The sequence below is a fragment of the Taurulus bubalis genome (assembly GCF_910589615.1).
Source record: "Taurulus bubalis genome assembly, chromosome: 19".
NCBI lineage: Eukaryota > Metazoa > Chordata > Actinopteri > Perciformes > Cottidae > Taurulus > Taurulus bubalis.
In genome coordinates, this window is record NC_136607.1 from 1,684,770 (window position 1) to 1,702,782 (window position 18,013).

An 18,013-nucleotide genomic window follows, 5' to 3' on the forward strand; every position below is an offset into this window, starting at 1 on the left:
ACACTGTAGCATGATGCTGACTCACATAAACACCGTAGCATGATGCTGACTTATTATAAACACCGTAGCATGATGCTGACTTATTATAAACACCGTAGCATGATGCTGACTCACATAAACACCGTAGCATGATGCTGACTCACATAAACACCGTAGCATGATGCTGACTCACATAAACACCGTAGCATGATGCAGAGTCACATAAACACTGTAGCATGATGCAGAGTCACATAAACACTGTAGCATGATGCTGACTCACATAAACACCGTAGCGTGATGCTAACTCACATTTTTAAAAGCGATGGCTCGACCAAATACAGACAACTCGGTGCATTTGCTGCATTTATTGATTTGAGGGACTGAAAGTACTGAAGCTGATTGTGGGTTGATGCAGGAGACCGAAGAGCCATGACAGTGCCATAATAGATTTAGTGAAATAACAGTGTGGCGCTTGAAGCAATTAACTATTATGAGATAGGACAAATCCCTTTGATGTCCCATTTCACGCCTCTGACCCGTTCCAATTCATCACTTTATGTACAAATGGTATTCCTGTGTTTTCAGTTGTAATGGAGTGCTGGTGGGAGGATGTAATGTGGTGCATTGGTCAGACAACAGTACAAAGTACAATATATTGGTGGTGTTTTAATTAGATTTGAAAAAACCTAAACCTGCGAACAGTCTGTACATGTGCTGTGTACAATAATCCGTGTGAGAAACATCGTTACAGTCCGTATACAAGAGAAACTACAGGGTCATGAAGGAGGTTCAGTGCACATTTCAGTCTGTGGCCTAAATCGAAGGAAGACGTCAATGAAACCTTCAGGGGGAAAAGCACTTTCTGACGGAAAAGCAAGAAACCAAATAGAGACGTGAAGTCACATTACACTCAGTTGCGTCAGAAAAAAAAAAACTTCCAGTCAAATCTCAGTCTCACGTCTTAAAAAAAAAAAAAGGGAATTTCTTTGCGCAGAAACCAACTGCTCGCCAAGTTCACTTCCTCTGCTGTGCAGTGCATTAGAAAAATAAACTCGATGTGTCACACAGTCAATGATTTGTAAAAGCAAGTCGTGTCAGGTAGATAACTATAAAATGACAGACATCTTGGACTGTTAAATATGAAGAACACAAAAATAAATCAAGGTAAAAGTAAGATTTACAGTGCGGCCGTTTGCCGTGAGCCGGAGTTCTGGAAGAGTTCTAGTCTGGAACATCGAATGAACTGAAAAGGCACATCACATTCCTCACGGCGACACGTAGAGCCTCAGGAAAGCGTATTCAGTGAATTACATGAACCCTCGCGTCACCCGACTCCTCCAGCAGCTACGAATATCCTCACGCGATGCCGAGCGGATCAGAGATTTACACGTCAAAAATCAGGAACACTTTTATCGCAAAACCTTTTTTTCCGTTGTTGCCCGTTGTTTTTATTTTAGTCGTCGCTGATATTTCTTGGCTTTCATAAAAACTATTTCATCGCCCGAGACCAGGAGACCAACGGGGGTTCAGGTTGCTCCGGAGCGAGCGTCGAGTGGAGCGTCGCCATCGGAAGTGAGGTTTGCCGTCCGTGTGTGAATGTTCATGTCTGTGCAGGAGGATGAGACCAAACGCTTTGGTCCATGCGTGACTCGTTGGCCGTTAAGGTTCGTGTTCCAGAGCGTGGCGGCGGCGGCGGCGGCTCGTGTCCTCGCGGGCTGGCGGAGCCGCCGCCGTCTATCCGTTCTCCTTCCACAGGACTAAGTGAATGCTATGGTCCGGCATGCTGGTGGCAAACACCAGTCCAGAGTCATTGTCCCCGTCCAGCCCGTTGAGCCAGGACGTCACGCCGGCCAGGAAGCTGGACCCCCGTTTGGACTTCCTGTAGGCCGGAAGAGGCCAGCGGCCCGAGATGGCCTCCGTCCTCAGGTCCATCACGTACAGGAAGTGGTTGTCGAAAAGGAGCGCGAACACCTCGCCGAAGCTGAGCAGGGACAGGTTAGCTGGGTCCTGCGTCTTGATCACCCTGAGGGGAACACCTGGGTTTAGACTTCTGGAGCTCTGGACACTAGAATCTCACATGTTCTTATCTTACATGACACAAGCAGCCTGAAGGTAATGAAGGGAACACGTTCTTCTCGTAATACACCACACAGGGTCCACACACATTCTGACCAGTGCATCTCAGGACTTTAAACCAAATGTCCACTACAAACATTTAGTGAAGTCTGGGTGTAAACAGTAAAAAGTGAGTAAATGTAGTATTTAAACTAACAATGAGAACACAAAGCATACAGTAAACCTTAAATGACACAAATGAATGAGACAATAGTTTGATTAAAAGAATAAACATTTATATAGATGCCTGTATGTATGCCTGCTTATATTTTGAGTCTTTCTTTTAAAGCATATTCATTATTTCAAACTCAGCGTAAATGAACGACATGAACACATGAAAATAACACATTTACATGAACACATGAATATAACACATTTACATGACTTTTACTAAATTTTGGGGATTTTTTTTTTCTTCAAAATAACCATTTTAAAATTCCATGACTGTTCCATGAGCGTAAGAACCCTGACCACAGTGTTTGTTTTATTAATATCCCGATTGATTTCAGCCTCATCACCACCAGTTACTCAAAACGTTACAACTCATCCGCCTGTGCTGTATGATGAATAATTCAGTGATATATTTTGTGGTCTCACTGTTTCTTTATTACAGTTAATATAATGATTAATTAGCAATAAGAAAACTAGATCTAGAGTTTTTATAATCACTGGATCCTTCCCTTTGCCTGCATGTGTGGTTTTCAATATTATTTGTGTATTAAATAAGATTCTGTCGACAAAAAAAAAAGAAGAGGAAAATCCAAACAAGAAGAAACTAAAGACTCAACTAAAAAAATACATAACTATTATTACTCTGTCCTTCAATTGTTATTGTGAATTCCTTTTTATGGTGTCGGACTCCTTCATAAATGACTATTCTTGCACTTTACACTACAGAGTTGAATTCATATTTATTTATATACATACACATATATGTATAATATTTCTGTATACAGTTAGTACTATTATTACTCCTATAATATACTATAAATATGAGACTAAGATGACAATAGTAATAGTATTTCTGGTCAGTAAATGTTTTAATCAGAAACGTTAAAGTTTATTTTGGATCCTGATTCATGGGTTTTAGAACTACAATGATGTCATAAGATTGCTGAATAGACTGAGCCTCATGTCAGCTTATATTATGGGATAGAGCCAGTTACACAGCTCCTCCTCACTCAGCTTCTGAACAGGCTACACCGTCGCTGCAGCTCTGCAGCTCGTTATGAATGATGACACAAGCGTCTTTTTTAACTCGCACTATTCGGTATTTTACCTGAGAACCTCAAAACTGGCGAAGTCCCACTGGTACACGCCGAGGTCGGAGCTGCAGACGATGTGGCGCCCGTCGAACTGCAGGCGAGGCTGCAGGCCGATGCTGCGGTCCTCCGACACCGACAGCGTCTTCAGACACGTGCAGTTGATCTCTCGGCCCAGAGGCCAGACCTGCAGAGAGCAGCTCACTCAGAACTCAGGCGCAGAGATGGACCTCTACTCTGAACGTGCCTCACCGGCGTTACCTTGATTTCATACTTATCGGCGCTGAGGAGGATGTGATCCCCGGGACTGTGCACCATCGACTCCACCTCGCTTTTCTGGAGCAGCACCTGGTGGAGAGAAGAGGAACAACACGGTCACAACACATCGGCCCCGTGGTTCACTGATGGACCGAGATCATTGAATGTTTGTCGATATGTAATATAATCACCAACACCCTAAGAAATGTATGAAAATCCTCAATTTGAATAAAGTGATTCATCAAATTACATTTGATTAGATTTTTTTATTAAAAATCAACTTTCTTTGATGAATACTTAAAGAAACAACATGCAATGTTTCTGTAAGTTATTAGTAACTTACTCGGGCGCCACTGGAGTCTAGTTCTACAAAAGGTATAATACCATCAATGGTAGTGGAGCCGGGGTTTTATCTGATGCTGCACAAACGGCAGCTTCAGACAGAATGAATCAAAAAAGAAAGCTACATTTAAATGTTGATTTAGAATTCTAAGCATCAACCGTAGCTTCCACTTCTACTCGGTGCAGACCCGTCAGTCAAACCCTGAACCCTGAAGGCGGGATGGAAAAGCCTGTTTTCAGTAACAACAAAAGAAATCGCCAAAACTACACCGTTTATTGCGGCTAGAGGTCGTAATAATCAGATTTTCATATTTACGACGGTCCTCGAGGCTTACCTCAGAGAAAGCAACCGAAACAAAGCTTCAATTTTATTGTACATGATGATTCCATTTGTGTAAAATAGATGATCAAAGTTATCTCTGCTTCTAGCCATATATATATATATATATATATATATATATATATATATATATATATATATATATATATATATATATATATATCTCATCGATTTATTATTATATCGTTGATCAAATATATTATATTCCTCAGACAGTAAACGCGTCCAGAACAAAGGAGCTGGGAGCGTTGCACGTATTGAACTGTTATTTAAAGAAAGCAGGAAGAACATCAGCTGACCTTGGTGACCCACTCCGTGTGTCCGGTCAGCGTGTTGAGGCAGGCGCCGGCGGCCAGAGCCCAGACCTTCACCGTGAAGTCTGCAGAGCCGCTGACCAGCACGTCCAGCTCGTCGTTGTAGTCCACACTGAAGACTGAGCAGAACATCACTCAGCCATCAGAAGGTCACAATATGACATGAAGTCATGCTCTAATGATTGGGAAACGGCTGCTTGCACAGGATTCATACGGCTTCAACAGCTTTGTATTTTAACGCCACTCTGCAGGACATCTGAGACCAATGTCACAATAACCACAATGTTAAAGATCATGAACAAAAAAACAGAAGAAACATTACTTGCTTCAGGTTTGAGACACTTTTGCCCAAATGTGAATTGCAACAACAGACGAGGATGTGTTGTCTCGTGGAGGAGGGCAGCTGTTTGTTGGCCTCATTTCTTGGCACATTTTCTGTCTCTCACAAAACTGTGTAAATGTTTCTTTTTATGTCTGAGCATTTTTAGGACTTCTGAAAGATTGGTTTAATAATTTCAGAACTATCTGAGGCCATATTTTAAGTTCAATGTCTTTTAAGACTTCTTAACCTGAAACAAACACAAAACCAGTCACACATTTGTTAGTCGTATCACATTTGGCTGATTTAGATTTTTGCTCGTGTATTTTTTTATACATACTTGAACACTGAAAACTGTAGAAATAAAGTTTTGATTATTACTCCAAGTAGCCCACAACAGACGTTTAAACCAACCTGCTCCTGTGTGGCCACGGAACTGCTGGATTTTAGCTCCCGAGCTCCACTCCCAGCATGCAATAGTGTTGTCAAAGGACCCGGTCACCAGCTTCTGCTCATCGAACTTCACGGCGGCGCAGGTGTGCGTCTGGATCCCGTAGATGCACTGCCCGGTGCGCACGTCCCACAGCTTGGCGGAGAGGTCGTCGGATCCTGCAGAACAAGACGTCTGTTTTTACGGCTTGGAGCTCGGACGCTCCGTCAGACCGGCTCTGGACGAGGGTCAAGTACGATCAACAGGATGAGCGTCCAGATGCACCAAACACACACAGGAATGATTGGAAAGATACCGGAGCTAAAGTCATGGAGTCATGAGGTAGTAACATGGTGGTGCACATCTTGTGTACTTTATCACTGTGAATAGTTTCACCACGTTTCAGAAAGCGCTGTTATTGTCTGAGCGCTGAAAGCTCATTGGTTAAAACAGGAGGACTAGTTTGAAGAGAAGTCTTTATTCTGTATTTGTGGATAAGGGCAGTTTGTTATTCTGTGATCACTGAGAGGATGCTGCTACAGGAACCACTGTGTTTCTATCTGCTATGATGGATTAAAAATGTATCCTGAAATATGTAGTGTTTAGATAAACAGTGATAACAAATATGTTAATGCTTCAAGAAGGAATCAATAATAATGTTATAATCCCATCGTAGTGCATCGTGAGGTCCCTTGAGATTCCCTCGTATGAATGAGCGTGAATCACATTTAGGATTTGTAATTTTGTGGTGAAGGAAGTAGACCCGTGGCTCGGTTCAGCATGTTTGTGGGTACTGGTGTTCCACAGATGCGTTTCCAGAGACAAAAGCCATTAAATCCATTCCGTTTGTGTAACTTCACACCGATTCTCTGCAGGCTTGAGTCCGTATGTTCACTGGAAAAGGTGACGCAGTGAAGGACCTTCTAACTGTCCTCATGTGCTGCGGATGCACACCACTGTCCCTACAGGGGACGGAGGAGCTGCTCACAGCGGCAACATATGACTACAAACAAGCCTCTCTCTTTTAGTGTATGGAGTCTGTATGCAGTTAGTATGTAGTATGGAACAGACTTCAGACAGCAGTGCTGAACACACGAGAGGGATGACCAATGACCAAGAGCGCACGTTTCCATATCAAAGTGGGACGCTTATAGATATTAAGAAAGTTAAGCAGCACTTTAAAAACACCCACACTGGTGTTTGGATCTGATCAGGTCTCTGTTTGGGTTGAGGCTCATCTGTGAGGAACTTCAGGCCCAGTGCAGCAGGAGAGAGGCTCATCCCATGAGGCAAACGTTCAAAATGCCTTTCACACTTTGAGCTGAGAAACCGACATCACTTCGCTGCCGGCAAACCAAACACTTGAATGCACAACAATAACTGAAGAATGCTTCAAATGAAGAACGTTCCCCCAACCAGGAGATGCATTTACATCAGGATCAAAGCCAGCGGGCTCCAATGTTATCGGCTCCATCAATGATACGGCATGTAGGAAAGCATTGTGCAGAGAGCCAGGGGCCCACAGTACCTGTGCAGAGAGCCAGGGGCCCACAGTACCTGTGCAGAGAGCCAGAAGCCCACAGTACCTGTGCAGAGAGCCAGGGGCCCACAGTACCTGTGCAGAGAGCCAGGGACCCCACAGTACCTGTGCAGAGAGCCAGAGACCCCACAGTACCTGTGCAGAGAGCCAGAGACCCCACAGTACCTGTGCAGAGAGCCAGGGACCCCACAGTACCTGTGCAGAGAGCCAGGGGCCCACAGTACCTGTGCAGAGAGCCAGGGGCCCACAGTACCTGTGCAGAGAGCCAGGGACCCCACAGTACCTGTGCAGAGAGCCAGAGACCCCACAGTACCTGTGCAGAGAGCCAGGGGCCCACAGTACCTGTGCAGAGAGCCAGGGGCCCACAGTACCTGTGCAGAGAGCCAGGGGCCCACAGTACCTGTGCAGAGGAGGCCGTCCTTGTAGTAGAGGGCGTAGACTCGGGCGCTGTGGCCGATGAGGGACGACGTCTCGAAGGCCTCCTGGTCCTGCAGCTGCACCATTCGCAGCTTGGCCTTCAGGTAGACCGCCTTCCAGTGCGGCGCGTCCTGAATGGACTCGTCGATCCTCCAGCCCAGCTCCCGACACACGCCCTGCCACACCTCCGTGCACGAGTTGATCAACTACAGGAGACGAGCACGTTAGAACACTTCAGACACTGGTGTGGATGAATGACACGCACTTCCAATACCAGGAAGGAGCTGCTATCCACTACTTGTTAGTTTCTTTACGTTGTTTTTAGAGTCTGGCTCCGCCTATAATAGTGTACCAGTTCTTAATGATTAGAATCAGTATCAGTTTGGCTGAGTAAGTGTCGACACGTGAAAGTCATTTGTTAAAGATGCTGAACAAGATCAGGAAATTATACGATGTAATTTTGCATTGTATGCCTATGACAACTGGCATAAAAACAAACTGTGAATCTGTAATATTCTATAATATTCCTGAGTTTCTTAACAAATACCAAACACTTTTGCTGTATTATGAGATGCAGGCGTCTTTTTCTACAGAAACCTTTCTTCATTTAACAAAAGAAGTCACAGTTCTCAAAATGACGAAAGACAAGCAACCAGACCAATCAGAGCGGACAATAAGAATACGAGTCTGACAGGCATTCAATACTAAAGTAAAGTTACCACGATACCTCGCCTCTACAAGAACAGACACACACGGTACCTGTGCACCATTTGATCTCCTTTGTACAGTCAGTGTGTGTTTTCAACAGCTCATCTTAAATAAAATGTATTATTATTATTAAATTGCCAGATAATGGATGTCCAGCTTTTAATGCCATAAATAAACAGGTTCTGTGTTATTTACAGCACATGTGTTGCTGTAAATCAGTCACTGCTGGTTTAAACTAATCAGATTTTCCTCGTAAACAGCTGATTGATTATTGAAGACCTCCCCATGACTACTTTACCAGATGTCAGGAAGCGCCGCATTCACCTTATTCCACTGTTTGCAGACCCGGCAGCAGACGAGCAGCGTCTCAGGATCCAGCCAGTGGATCAGGTAGAAGGCCAGCTCCAGGGGAAGGAGGCGCAGGAAGTCCCGCTTCAGCAGCGTCTCCAGGCCGTTGGACAGATGACGCAGCTGCACGGCGCCGCTCAGAGAGATGAGGTGGTCCAGAGACTGGTTACGCTGCTGGTCGTTCAGAGTAAGGAAAGTGGCAGAGGCCGACTCCAGCCACCTCTCGAAGGCTGCCTTCTCCATGGGCACATGAGAGCGCCCTGCAACACCTGCAGGAACAGCGCAGGGGGAGGCCATTACGCATGCAGAAGATGACTCAAGTACCTGATCAATATATAACTCGAGGTATTCCAATGTGATGTTTGTTCTGACCAAGTTAAAAACCCAAAGATGTTCCGTTTGCCTCGTCTTTAAGAGGTGTCACTTTTACTTAAATAACATCGTAATTGATTGGTTTATAATCAATTCTAATCTGTAAATATGTTGTTTAACTGACAATTTCCTCACATAAAAATGTACAATGCAGATGCAATACGTGAAGTGAATAATTATCTTGCAGCTGTAGATCATCGGTACTTTCCGCATGCTTTACAACTGCACGCCAACTGCAGCTTTTAGGGTAAATTTCCAAAATAAACTAGAATATAACTTGAGCATATTTCTAATAAATTGCACATCCTAGTTTAAACACTAGCCGTGGACTAAATTGAGTGAAATTATCGGTCTCCATCTATTGGCACAGAAACAGATACGTTACCATTTCCCCCTGTTCTTTGTGTTATAACTTAATATCAGACAGATTTACATCTTATATTTGCATTGTACTCTTCTAATTAAGTGGGCGCTAAGAACATGAACAGAAACCAATACTTGTTCATTGTTTTCAATTAAATGTAAGAGCAGCAGACACAGGAACATGTTTTATAATATGTGGGCGCAATAAACAACACTTTGGTAGTGTTGTGAAATGAATTTTCTTGCAGTTTAACTGATGTATAAATGATGCATTTACCATTGTTGGGCCTTTGACTTCTTATATTTTTCTGAATATGGCCCACACTAATAATAATAATAATAATAATAATAATAATAATAAAGGTGTGTCCTTTCCTGTGTTACATAACGATCTCTTGAACAATCTCTTAATGACAACTATTCATCACAGCAACATCACATCGTACAAACACATGAAAATGACCATGTTAAACAGCATTAGCATGTCAATCACCTGTCAAGTCAAGTTGCCAAACATCTGCAGGTGACGGGTCAGTGCCGTCATGTTTGTGTCTCCGTTCCCTCGCTTTCATATTCACAATATGTCACGTTGTTTCCGGCGTTATGATTATGAATTCATCACAGACGCGCTTGTGATCGTCCCATGAGCCCAGACGTGTAGCCAGAGAGAATATGTAGAGGATAGTATGCTCAATGGCCTGTGGTTTGGTTACGACACAGCTCCAATAGCTGTAGTAAAGTGCTGTCAATCACGTTCAGGCGAACTTAGCGACCTGGCTAGCTAGCAACTTCTGTTAGCTAAGTAACGTAACACCACTACAGTTTAATGGCAAATTAACATCCAGAGCAACCAACGGACAGTTCGCGCCACCGCCAGCAAATTAAGTTGCATTTAAACATGTTAACTCAAAATGTCCACCAACCAGAGCGTTGCAGGGAGTTTCTTTATCGCCACTTTCCTGGCTTACTTAGTTCACATAGCGACGTTAGCTGTCGTGAGCTAACCTGTCAGCAAGCAAGTTGAAAGGATTGTCCAAGTAACCTAGCTTCGCAGCTAACGCTAGCTAACCCCGATGATGTGAGGAATTGATTCTGTTCGTTGTGAATTGCATAGTGTCCATGGTAGGAAAACGGTAGTCTTCATTTATGCAGTATTCATTTCCTAAGCGGGGAGTTTTTGCGTAGTAGTGAAGAAGGATAGCAGCTCTGTTCTGACAGCATGAAAACCAGAAAATTATGGCAACGCTTTCCGACCTACGGGTCCGCCTTCACCCTCAGCACTGTCTCACAGGCGAGGGCATACGAGTATTTAATTATTCTCCTAAAACAAACGGACATATTCATGAAGGTAGTACTACATTATGTCCGTATGTGTCTGCTATAAGGACAAATCAATAATTAGTCTTGCGTTGTAGACGGTAGAGGCCTTGGCACATCTATTCATAGGTCCTAATTCATCTGTAAGACAACACCGCGGGCTTTTTTTAGATCCTGGCGCACAGGTAAACTAGCTTCCGGTGTCACGGACAATGTGGAACGGTGAGAAGTGTGTGACAGCGCTGCCTCGCGCACTGCTGGTTCCACAGCGCCGACAGGGAGTTTGGTCATTGTGGTTTATCTGGAAGTGTAGTGGAACCAACACACCATCTGCTGTCTGCAGTGAACCCACCACTTAGTTCAGACATTTAAATCACGCGAGAGAGGAACGAGTACAGTAGCTTTCTGTGATGGAGAACAATGACCACCAGGGGGCGCACGATAACGAGCATTATTACTTATAGCATGTAACGTTATGAAGTCAGGAGGGCCACAATTATAGACCTACCCTTTATTATTATTATCTTTTTTTTTTTTAAAACACACATTTTAGAATCTTTTAAAAATAAAAAAAATATAAGTTCCAAATAAAAATGTCATATATAGCTGTTAATATTTTCACTTCCTTATCCAGTGTTGAAATGATGAATTAAGATATGATAACATCAAATAAACCTTTGATAGTCCCACAGTGGGGAAATTGCAGGATTACAGCAGCAGTGCACATAGTAAATGATTTGTGTCTTGTTGTCTGATTGTGTTCTCCCAGGGCCCTGTTTCTCGTACCTGGCTAAACAAAGTCAAGCACATGTCCTAATCTCCAGCTTAAATTAGCGAGATGATTGACATCAGGCTATCTGGGTTTCTTCACGGCTGATCCGCGCTGAAACGTCTCGTTCATTCTAGCCAGACGTCAGTCATCTGATAAATGCGCCGCTCCTCTTCAGAAGGATAATAATGGAGCACTGACACCACCATGTTCTAACAGTACAATGGACAATAAACTCAGAGGAACCTCTTTTTATCTCTACTGAGAAGCAGGAGATGATCATGAAGGCATATGAGGAAGTCAGTACCGTAGTCATTCACAGCAAACGCGTTGCGAATATTCCAACGTTTTTGCAACATTGTTGCCTTGAACGCAGCTTTAACTCCGCCCCCTCTGAGAGACATAAGCGTCCAAATATATCAGACAAGTTAAATGCGTCAGTGTTGAGAAAATGTATCGGCTAATTTGAAGTGCTTTATCACCCAAATCAATCAGATTATATCTACGAATAAATATATACTTTTGAGGATATATGTACTGTATGCACGTATGAATCATGTATTATATATGTGTATATGAGTTTGAATATGTTATGGGCGGATCAGTATGTATGTTTTATTCATAATCAGAAATTCAATCAATTGAAGCAGTGAAAATAAATGATGTGTGATTCTCTGTATTCTCATCACGATCACCTTAATCATGTTCTACAATAATGATATGTATGGTGTACTAATAACACTGTCATATAATTATGATGCTTTCAACACATCCATAAGTTTCTTAAGAGCTAAATAACCTTAAGAACAGCGGCATGCAGCGGCTGATAGTCTGTGTCTGAGACGATCAGCTGCGTCTGTGGTGATCAATGTCCGCGGCTCGAGAAGCTCTCTCAATAAAGTATTTCTTGCCGGCAAAATCTATATCGCCGCGTACAGGAAGTCATGATGATGTAAAGGATGGATCCTGGAGATCTGGAAGAACTCTCTCCCTATAAAACTAATATAACTAATATCGCTCCTTCATCGATGAGGAAGGGAGCTGCCTTTTTGTCCGTGGGAGTGTCCAGCTTATCCAGTGAAGTTCACATTTTTTACATTTTTGTCTGTGTTGCTATGGTGATTAATCTAAGCTTGCTTCAGAAACCGAGAAAGCCTGACCTACGTCATCTTATCCTGACAGTTAGCCGCTAACTCAGTAAGCCAGGTACGAGAAACAGGCCCCAGGCCAAACAGCTGATGGGGGACTGTGGACTCATCAATCAGGACTCACACACTGAAGAAAGACCACCAGCTGTTTACAACAACAATGGAACTAGCAACTAACTAGCAGCTAGCTACCGTGTGTCGTATCATCTCGTCACATGATCAAGTAGAGACTCGACATCATATCTGGAAGTGACAGAAATACCAGAGAAAATACGATATCATTCATTTAAATGAAACATTTTGTTATACTTTATTTATAATGTTGTATCGTTTATAAGCAGATCATTTTACTCTAGATTGTACCTGACTGTCTATATTTAGGACCCTGGAATCATGTGCATTCCATACGGAGACAAAATCAGGTTTTTATAAATGTGTGTGTGTGTGTGTGTGTGTGTGTGTGTGTGTGTGTGTGTGTGTGTGTGTGTGTGTGTGTGTGTGTGTGTGACAAAATGAGCTCTGTTTTCAAAAGCTCCTCACCTCCGCATTCTTTTAAAAATCCAAAAACCAATCGTGTACACAATGTAAATTGAACAGTTTGGACTAACTCTAACTAAAAGCTAAATAGTTTGTCATACATACGTACATCACTTCACCAAAAATGTTCGTCCATGAGGGCGAGGCTTCGGTCAGATTATGTATTCTTTTGTTTTCCCGAACAATTCACATTTCTGGGCTCGTGTCCAAATCTTCCGGCTAACGCTGGAATGCTGGGGAAGCGGGTGACTGCTCTGCCTCCTCTTTGTGTCTGCCAAGTCATGGACGCACGACCTGGCAAATCAGCCTCACCTTCCACTTTCTCACCGGCCTCAGTTGGCCTTTTTTAGGGACAGAAGTCAATGCGGTAAGCTGTACTTTATAATAGATGATTGACAGGTCCCTCCTCCACTCAGACGCCAGCAGGAAGCCTTCCTATCCCGGTAGACACATTGAGCTGCGAGGGGCCTCAGGCACAACACACCGCCGGTGCCTCCAGTGTGGACCCCTACGCCGGAGTGAATGAATACAGCTTTGATCCGGTTTTAAAACTGGAACGCTGGCTGACATTTCTGATAAACTCAGTACTCAAGTACATCTGAAGAGACGAGCAGTTCAGCTCAATCTATATATAACGAACCGTGTAAACGTGCTCAGGCGGTTCAGGAGCTTCAGAGGTGGCAGTCACATCAGCATCCCGACCGGCTGGCTCATTCATGAAGGAACTCGGATTAGATTGAAGGTGCTTCTGACAGTTTGTGCACTCGAGTAGGAAAAAGCACGAGCTTTCAGCTGAGCACGGACATATCCCTGCTTACAGTCTGTTCTGCACACATGCACAGGGTGTCGTGTCCTGATGAGCTCATCGTGGTGAACAGAAAACTCAGAACGCTGACCCCAAAAAGCCGACTGATCCGGTCCAAATAGCTCCTGACCTAAAAGATGTCAGGAGTGTTGTCTTCCAGTGCACATAATGGTGACTAATAGATGATGTGAACTTGCCATTCAGGCTGATCACTGCTTGTGCGGTTCACCACTCCATCCGTATCTATCGCTGATTAGAGAGTGAGGAACCTCTCAAGGACAGAACAGATTTGCTGCAGCGGCCTTTCCCCTCTGCTGCGTCGGCCATGTCTCATGCTGTGTTTTTGCACAGCTTGCATTCGTGTCACCTCGCGTGCTGAAAGAACATCCGTGTTACGGTACGTTTCACCGCGGCTCTGGAAGTTGTTCTGTGATAGAACAGTAGCAGGGACGGACATGTTGGGGTGTCTGGAACTGACCCTAGATCAGCTGCCCTGCGCTGCAAAACGTTGACGCTCTCCGTTCCCCTCTGGAGTCAGATAACCGGCTCGAGTTCAAATCATCACTCCAAACCTTTTGCACATTGAGTTTCATCTTCTTCCTTCTGGACCGAGGTTTATTAACAAAGGTGTAGAGCAAAGTGGTATAAAAGCAGATGCTGCAAAAGTAACGCTTACTTGTTTCATTCATTCATTTTATTTGACTGGTTTTAGTGATTTAGTGGAGCCGTAAGTATTTTTTTCCTGTTAATCTATTGTCTGTGTTGTTTGTCAAATGTGTGTCATAATTGGTACCTTGTCTTTCTTTCTACTGCAAAACAAATCTACCAATGGATACCAACAAATGAACCCGACCTTGAACAGTATCTTTTCAAAATAAACTTAAAATGTAGGTTTACTTAGTTTTTAGGTTTTCTTATGCAACAATATTACTTGGTTTTGGAATAAATGGTGGTTTGAGTTGTTAGATAACAGTAGTACGCTTGTTACGTACGTTGTAAGCTTTAAACACTGAGCCATCCTCTCGTGTCCCCCTCCCGTCAAACGTCAAACATTCATGCTCCCAAGGGAATGAGCCCGTTGGATTTGGCCACCATTATTATTTTAGCTCCAGTACTGCTAATATTCTTAGAATGTAGAAATCATGTTTCTTTGTGTGCTTATTTTCAGAAAGTCGGTTGAAATCAGGTGCAAAACATTCGGTTCCAGAAAGTGAAGTCAATGAGTGAACCTGCATTCATTCTTATGGCCACCAGGGGGCGCCTCCTCTGGTTGTATAGAAGTCTATGCTTTATGTGTTAAAGCTGCATTCTATCTAGTGACCACCAGGGGGCGCCTCCTCTGGTTGTATAGAAGTCTATGCTTCATGTGTTAAAGCTGCATTCATTCTTATGGCCACCAGGGGGCGCCTCCTCTGGTTGTATAGAAGTCTATGCTTCATGTGTTAAAGCTGCATTCTCTCTAGTGACCACCAGGGGGCGCCTCCTCTGGTTGTATAGAAGTCTATGCTTCATGTGTTAAAGCTGCATTCTCTCTAGTGACCACCAGGGGGCGCCTCCTCTGGTTGTATAGAAGCCTCTTGATTTATTCCCTCAGTCTTCATTACGGTATGACATCAATTTACTAAAGTATGCTCCCATTTTGTGTAAAATAGACGATAATGCAGGGTATGTTTTGGGGGCGGGGCTTACTGTGATTGCCAGGTTGCTCCCATGGAGTTGTCCTTGTTTTAATCTTATAACTTTTACCCTGTTGACAGTGTGTTTACAGTTAATGAAAGTTAATTGTAACATGTTGGTCGTACATACTTGCAAAAAAAAAAGAAGAAGAATGGCGACAGCCTAAAACAAAGATGGCGACAGTCAAGGCTTCAAAATCGTAGACCACAATTTGGCCAATCAAATCAAAATCACACATTCCTGGTAGATGACATGAAGGTGAACGCTGTTTACCTCATGATGCTTGAAACAGAGATGATTGTTGACAGCGTTCCAGAGCTTAAGAGCCGGTCTCGGCTGCTGTGCGGTGTGTTGGTGTCCACAGAGCCACACATCTAATATTACACAAGCAGCACTTTTTTATTGTCTTCTAACTTGTACCTGAAGCGTCACACCAATCAAGACCTTGGTGGTTTTTAACCCGGTGCTATTTTCTGGTTGAATGCCTGTCTATAGTTTATAATGATTCATACATTTACCCAACAATTGCACAATATCCTGATCATGTGCCAGTTACTATAGGTGACACAAAGTTCATGGGTGCAAATCTGTCTGTTGGGCTGTTGGGTGTCAGGCACAGCTGGTGTTTCGGGAGGGGGTGGAGGGAGTAAAGGGCGGTAACAAGTCTCTAACAGGCTAAGTGATGGATGTCTGACTGCTAAGCTCCATGCTACAAAGGAGCCACTAAAGCTGCTGAAGACACTAAAACCCGTCCTGGATTCACCGGACTGCACCGGTTAGCACAGCGCCAGCAGCTGATTGGCTCACACAAGGACGCCCGAAGGATTTAGGCCAACATGCCTTCAGTTAAAATAGTTACTGTGAATGTAATGAACGTGTTTCATTGGACAGATATTCTGTCTTTAAAATGCTGCTTTAGTGTTCTTTGTTGTTTTTTTCATCCATTAGTTTGGATTTTTCTGACTCTTTTACTCAGAAAGTGGTCATGTGGTCCAGTCTGAGCTGGAGCCTCTACCCAGCTCATTCTGGATGAACGGTCAGGAACACAAAGACAGAAACTACTCCCACATTTACACTCATAAGGTACTTCAACTGTAATATTTCAGTGAAGGTGATGCATATTAAGGGGTTACAGGGAAACTGGGTTTAAATAATCTAGACTTGCTTCACAGGGGAAATACCAACGTTGTGTTAAATAACCTAATCAACATACACGTCACTCAACACATGTTCAGAATAACCAGCAGAGCGTGGCTTGAGCTAGACAACCATCATATGATTGAACACAGACATCTCCCCTGTAAAACCACGCAGTTATTTTACTAAAGATACTTTTTTGCATGTTTACAAAGACAGACAGACGAGAGTAGAAAGTGGCATCCAACAGAGCTGGAATCAGGCGGGGGACGTGGTGATTACATGTGAGGCAGCAGCGATGCACTCCACTGTGAGTAGTTCTGTTAGCTGATAGCTGTTAGCTGTTAGCTAATAGCTGATAGCTGATAGCTGTTAGCTGAGAGCTGGTAGATGTTAGATGTTAGATGTTAGCTGTTAGCTGATAGTTAATATCTGATAGCTTTTAGCTGATAACTCTTAGCTGATAGCTGTTAACTGTTAGCTCTTAGCTGATAGCTGGTAGCTGGTAGCTGATAGCTGTTAGCTGTTAGCCAAACACAACAAAAGTGGGCACACTGTTTTCCCCATAGACAGTCTATGGTCTCCCCACTGTTCCTATGGCCGCAGATTAGCAGCCGGAGGTCGGCGATGCACTCAGCTGTGTTATCACCAGCGGCGCGTACCGACCTGAGTAGTGAGTGAGAAGTCAGAAGGCCGTCAGTGGCAGCATAAAAGAAGAAATGAGTGGTGTTTCGAGAAAGTTTGAGTCACTGCAACCACAAAAGGTCCTTGGGCATGCAGCCATAACTGGACACCCAACATAGTATGCAGTTTGCTGCAGCAGCGGTGGAGATAATCACAAATACACACTCATTTTATTCTGAATTACACGCTTTTGATCTGGAAACAATGAACACATGGATGTGTGCATCATTTAACGTGACTGTATTCCAGACTTGCATCCAATACAAAATTATTCAATTCATAATAAATCACAACACACAACACAATAAACATGGGTATTGTTGATTTAAGTTGTCATTAGGATTTCAGTTTTCTTAATTGTCTTGTCTTGTTGACTGGAACTAGAGGTAAACTCAACCTCGCTCTGGTTTCAGAGGGTTCACTGAGCATAACGATTAAATGAATGTCTGATGGCGCTTATCACTTTTTTATAAAAGCATTATGTTTAGTAATTGTAGAATTTATTCCTATGAAAGCATTTTTCAATGTTTACTGTCAACTAATCAGTTCAACCCAGGATGTGCGTTCACAAGTGGACGCTGGTTGTAGAAACCACAAGGAGAAGGAACATCAGCAAAGGAACTGACGTCCTGTTGCTCCAAACCACAGATTGTCTGAACTGCATATTATATGTGTTGTCGTTACTTCTTTTTGACCACAAGTTCATTTTGTTCGTTTTATCAGTTCTTATCAAACTGTTTTATTTGGGAGTATTACACATGGCTCCTGTCCACCAAAAGAGCTGTGTAATTTAGAAAGTGTCTTTTATGTCTCGAGGAGAGAAAGGTTCACA

At 43.4% G+C, this 18,013-nt stretch overlaps 1 protein-coding gene across 1 annotated transcript; it reads right to left on the reverse strand.

Moving 5' to 3' along the window:
• Positions 1-645: 645 nt before the first annotated feature.
• fbxw2 (F-box and WD repeat domain containing 2) lies at positions 646-8,615 on the reverse strand (the record flags this gene model as incomplete). The annotated part of the gene is made up of 7 exons (XM_079235158.1): positions 646-2,002; positions 3,374-3,543; positions 3,618-3,704; positions 4,596-4,729; positions 5,344-5,538; positions 7,300-7,522; positions 8,349-8,615. The coding sequence occupies 7 exons, from the start codon at positions 8,613-8,615 to the stop codon at positions 1,714-1,716; spliced, it is 1,365 nt and encodes a 454-aa protein (XP_079091284.1). The 3' UTR covers positions 646-1,713.
• Between the last annotated feature and the right edge of the window lie 9,398 nt (positions 8,616-18,013).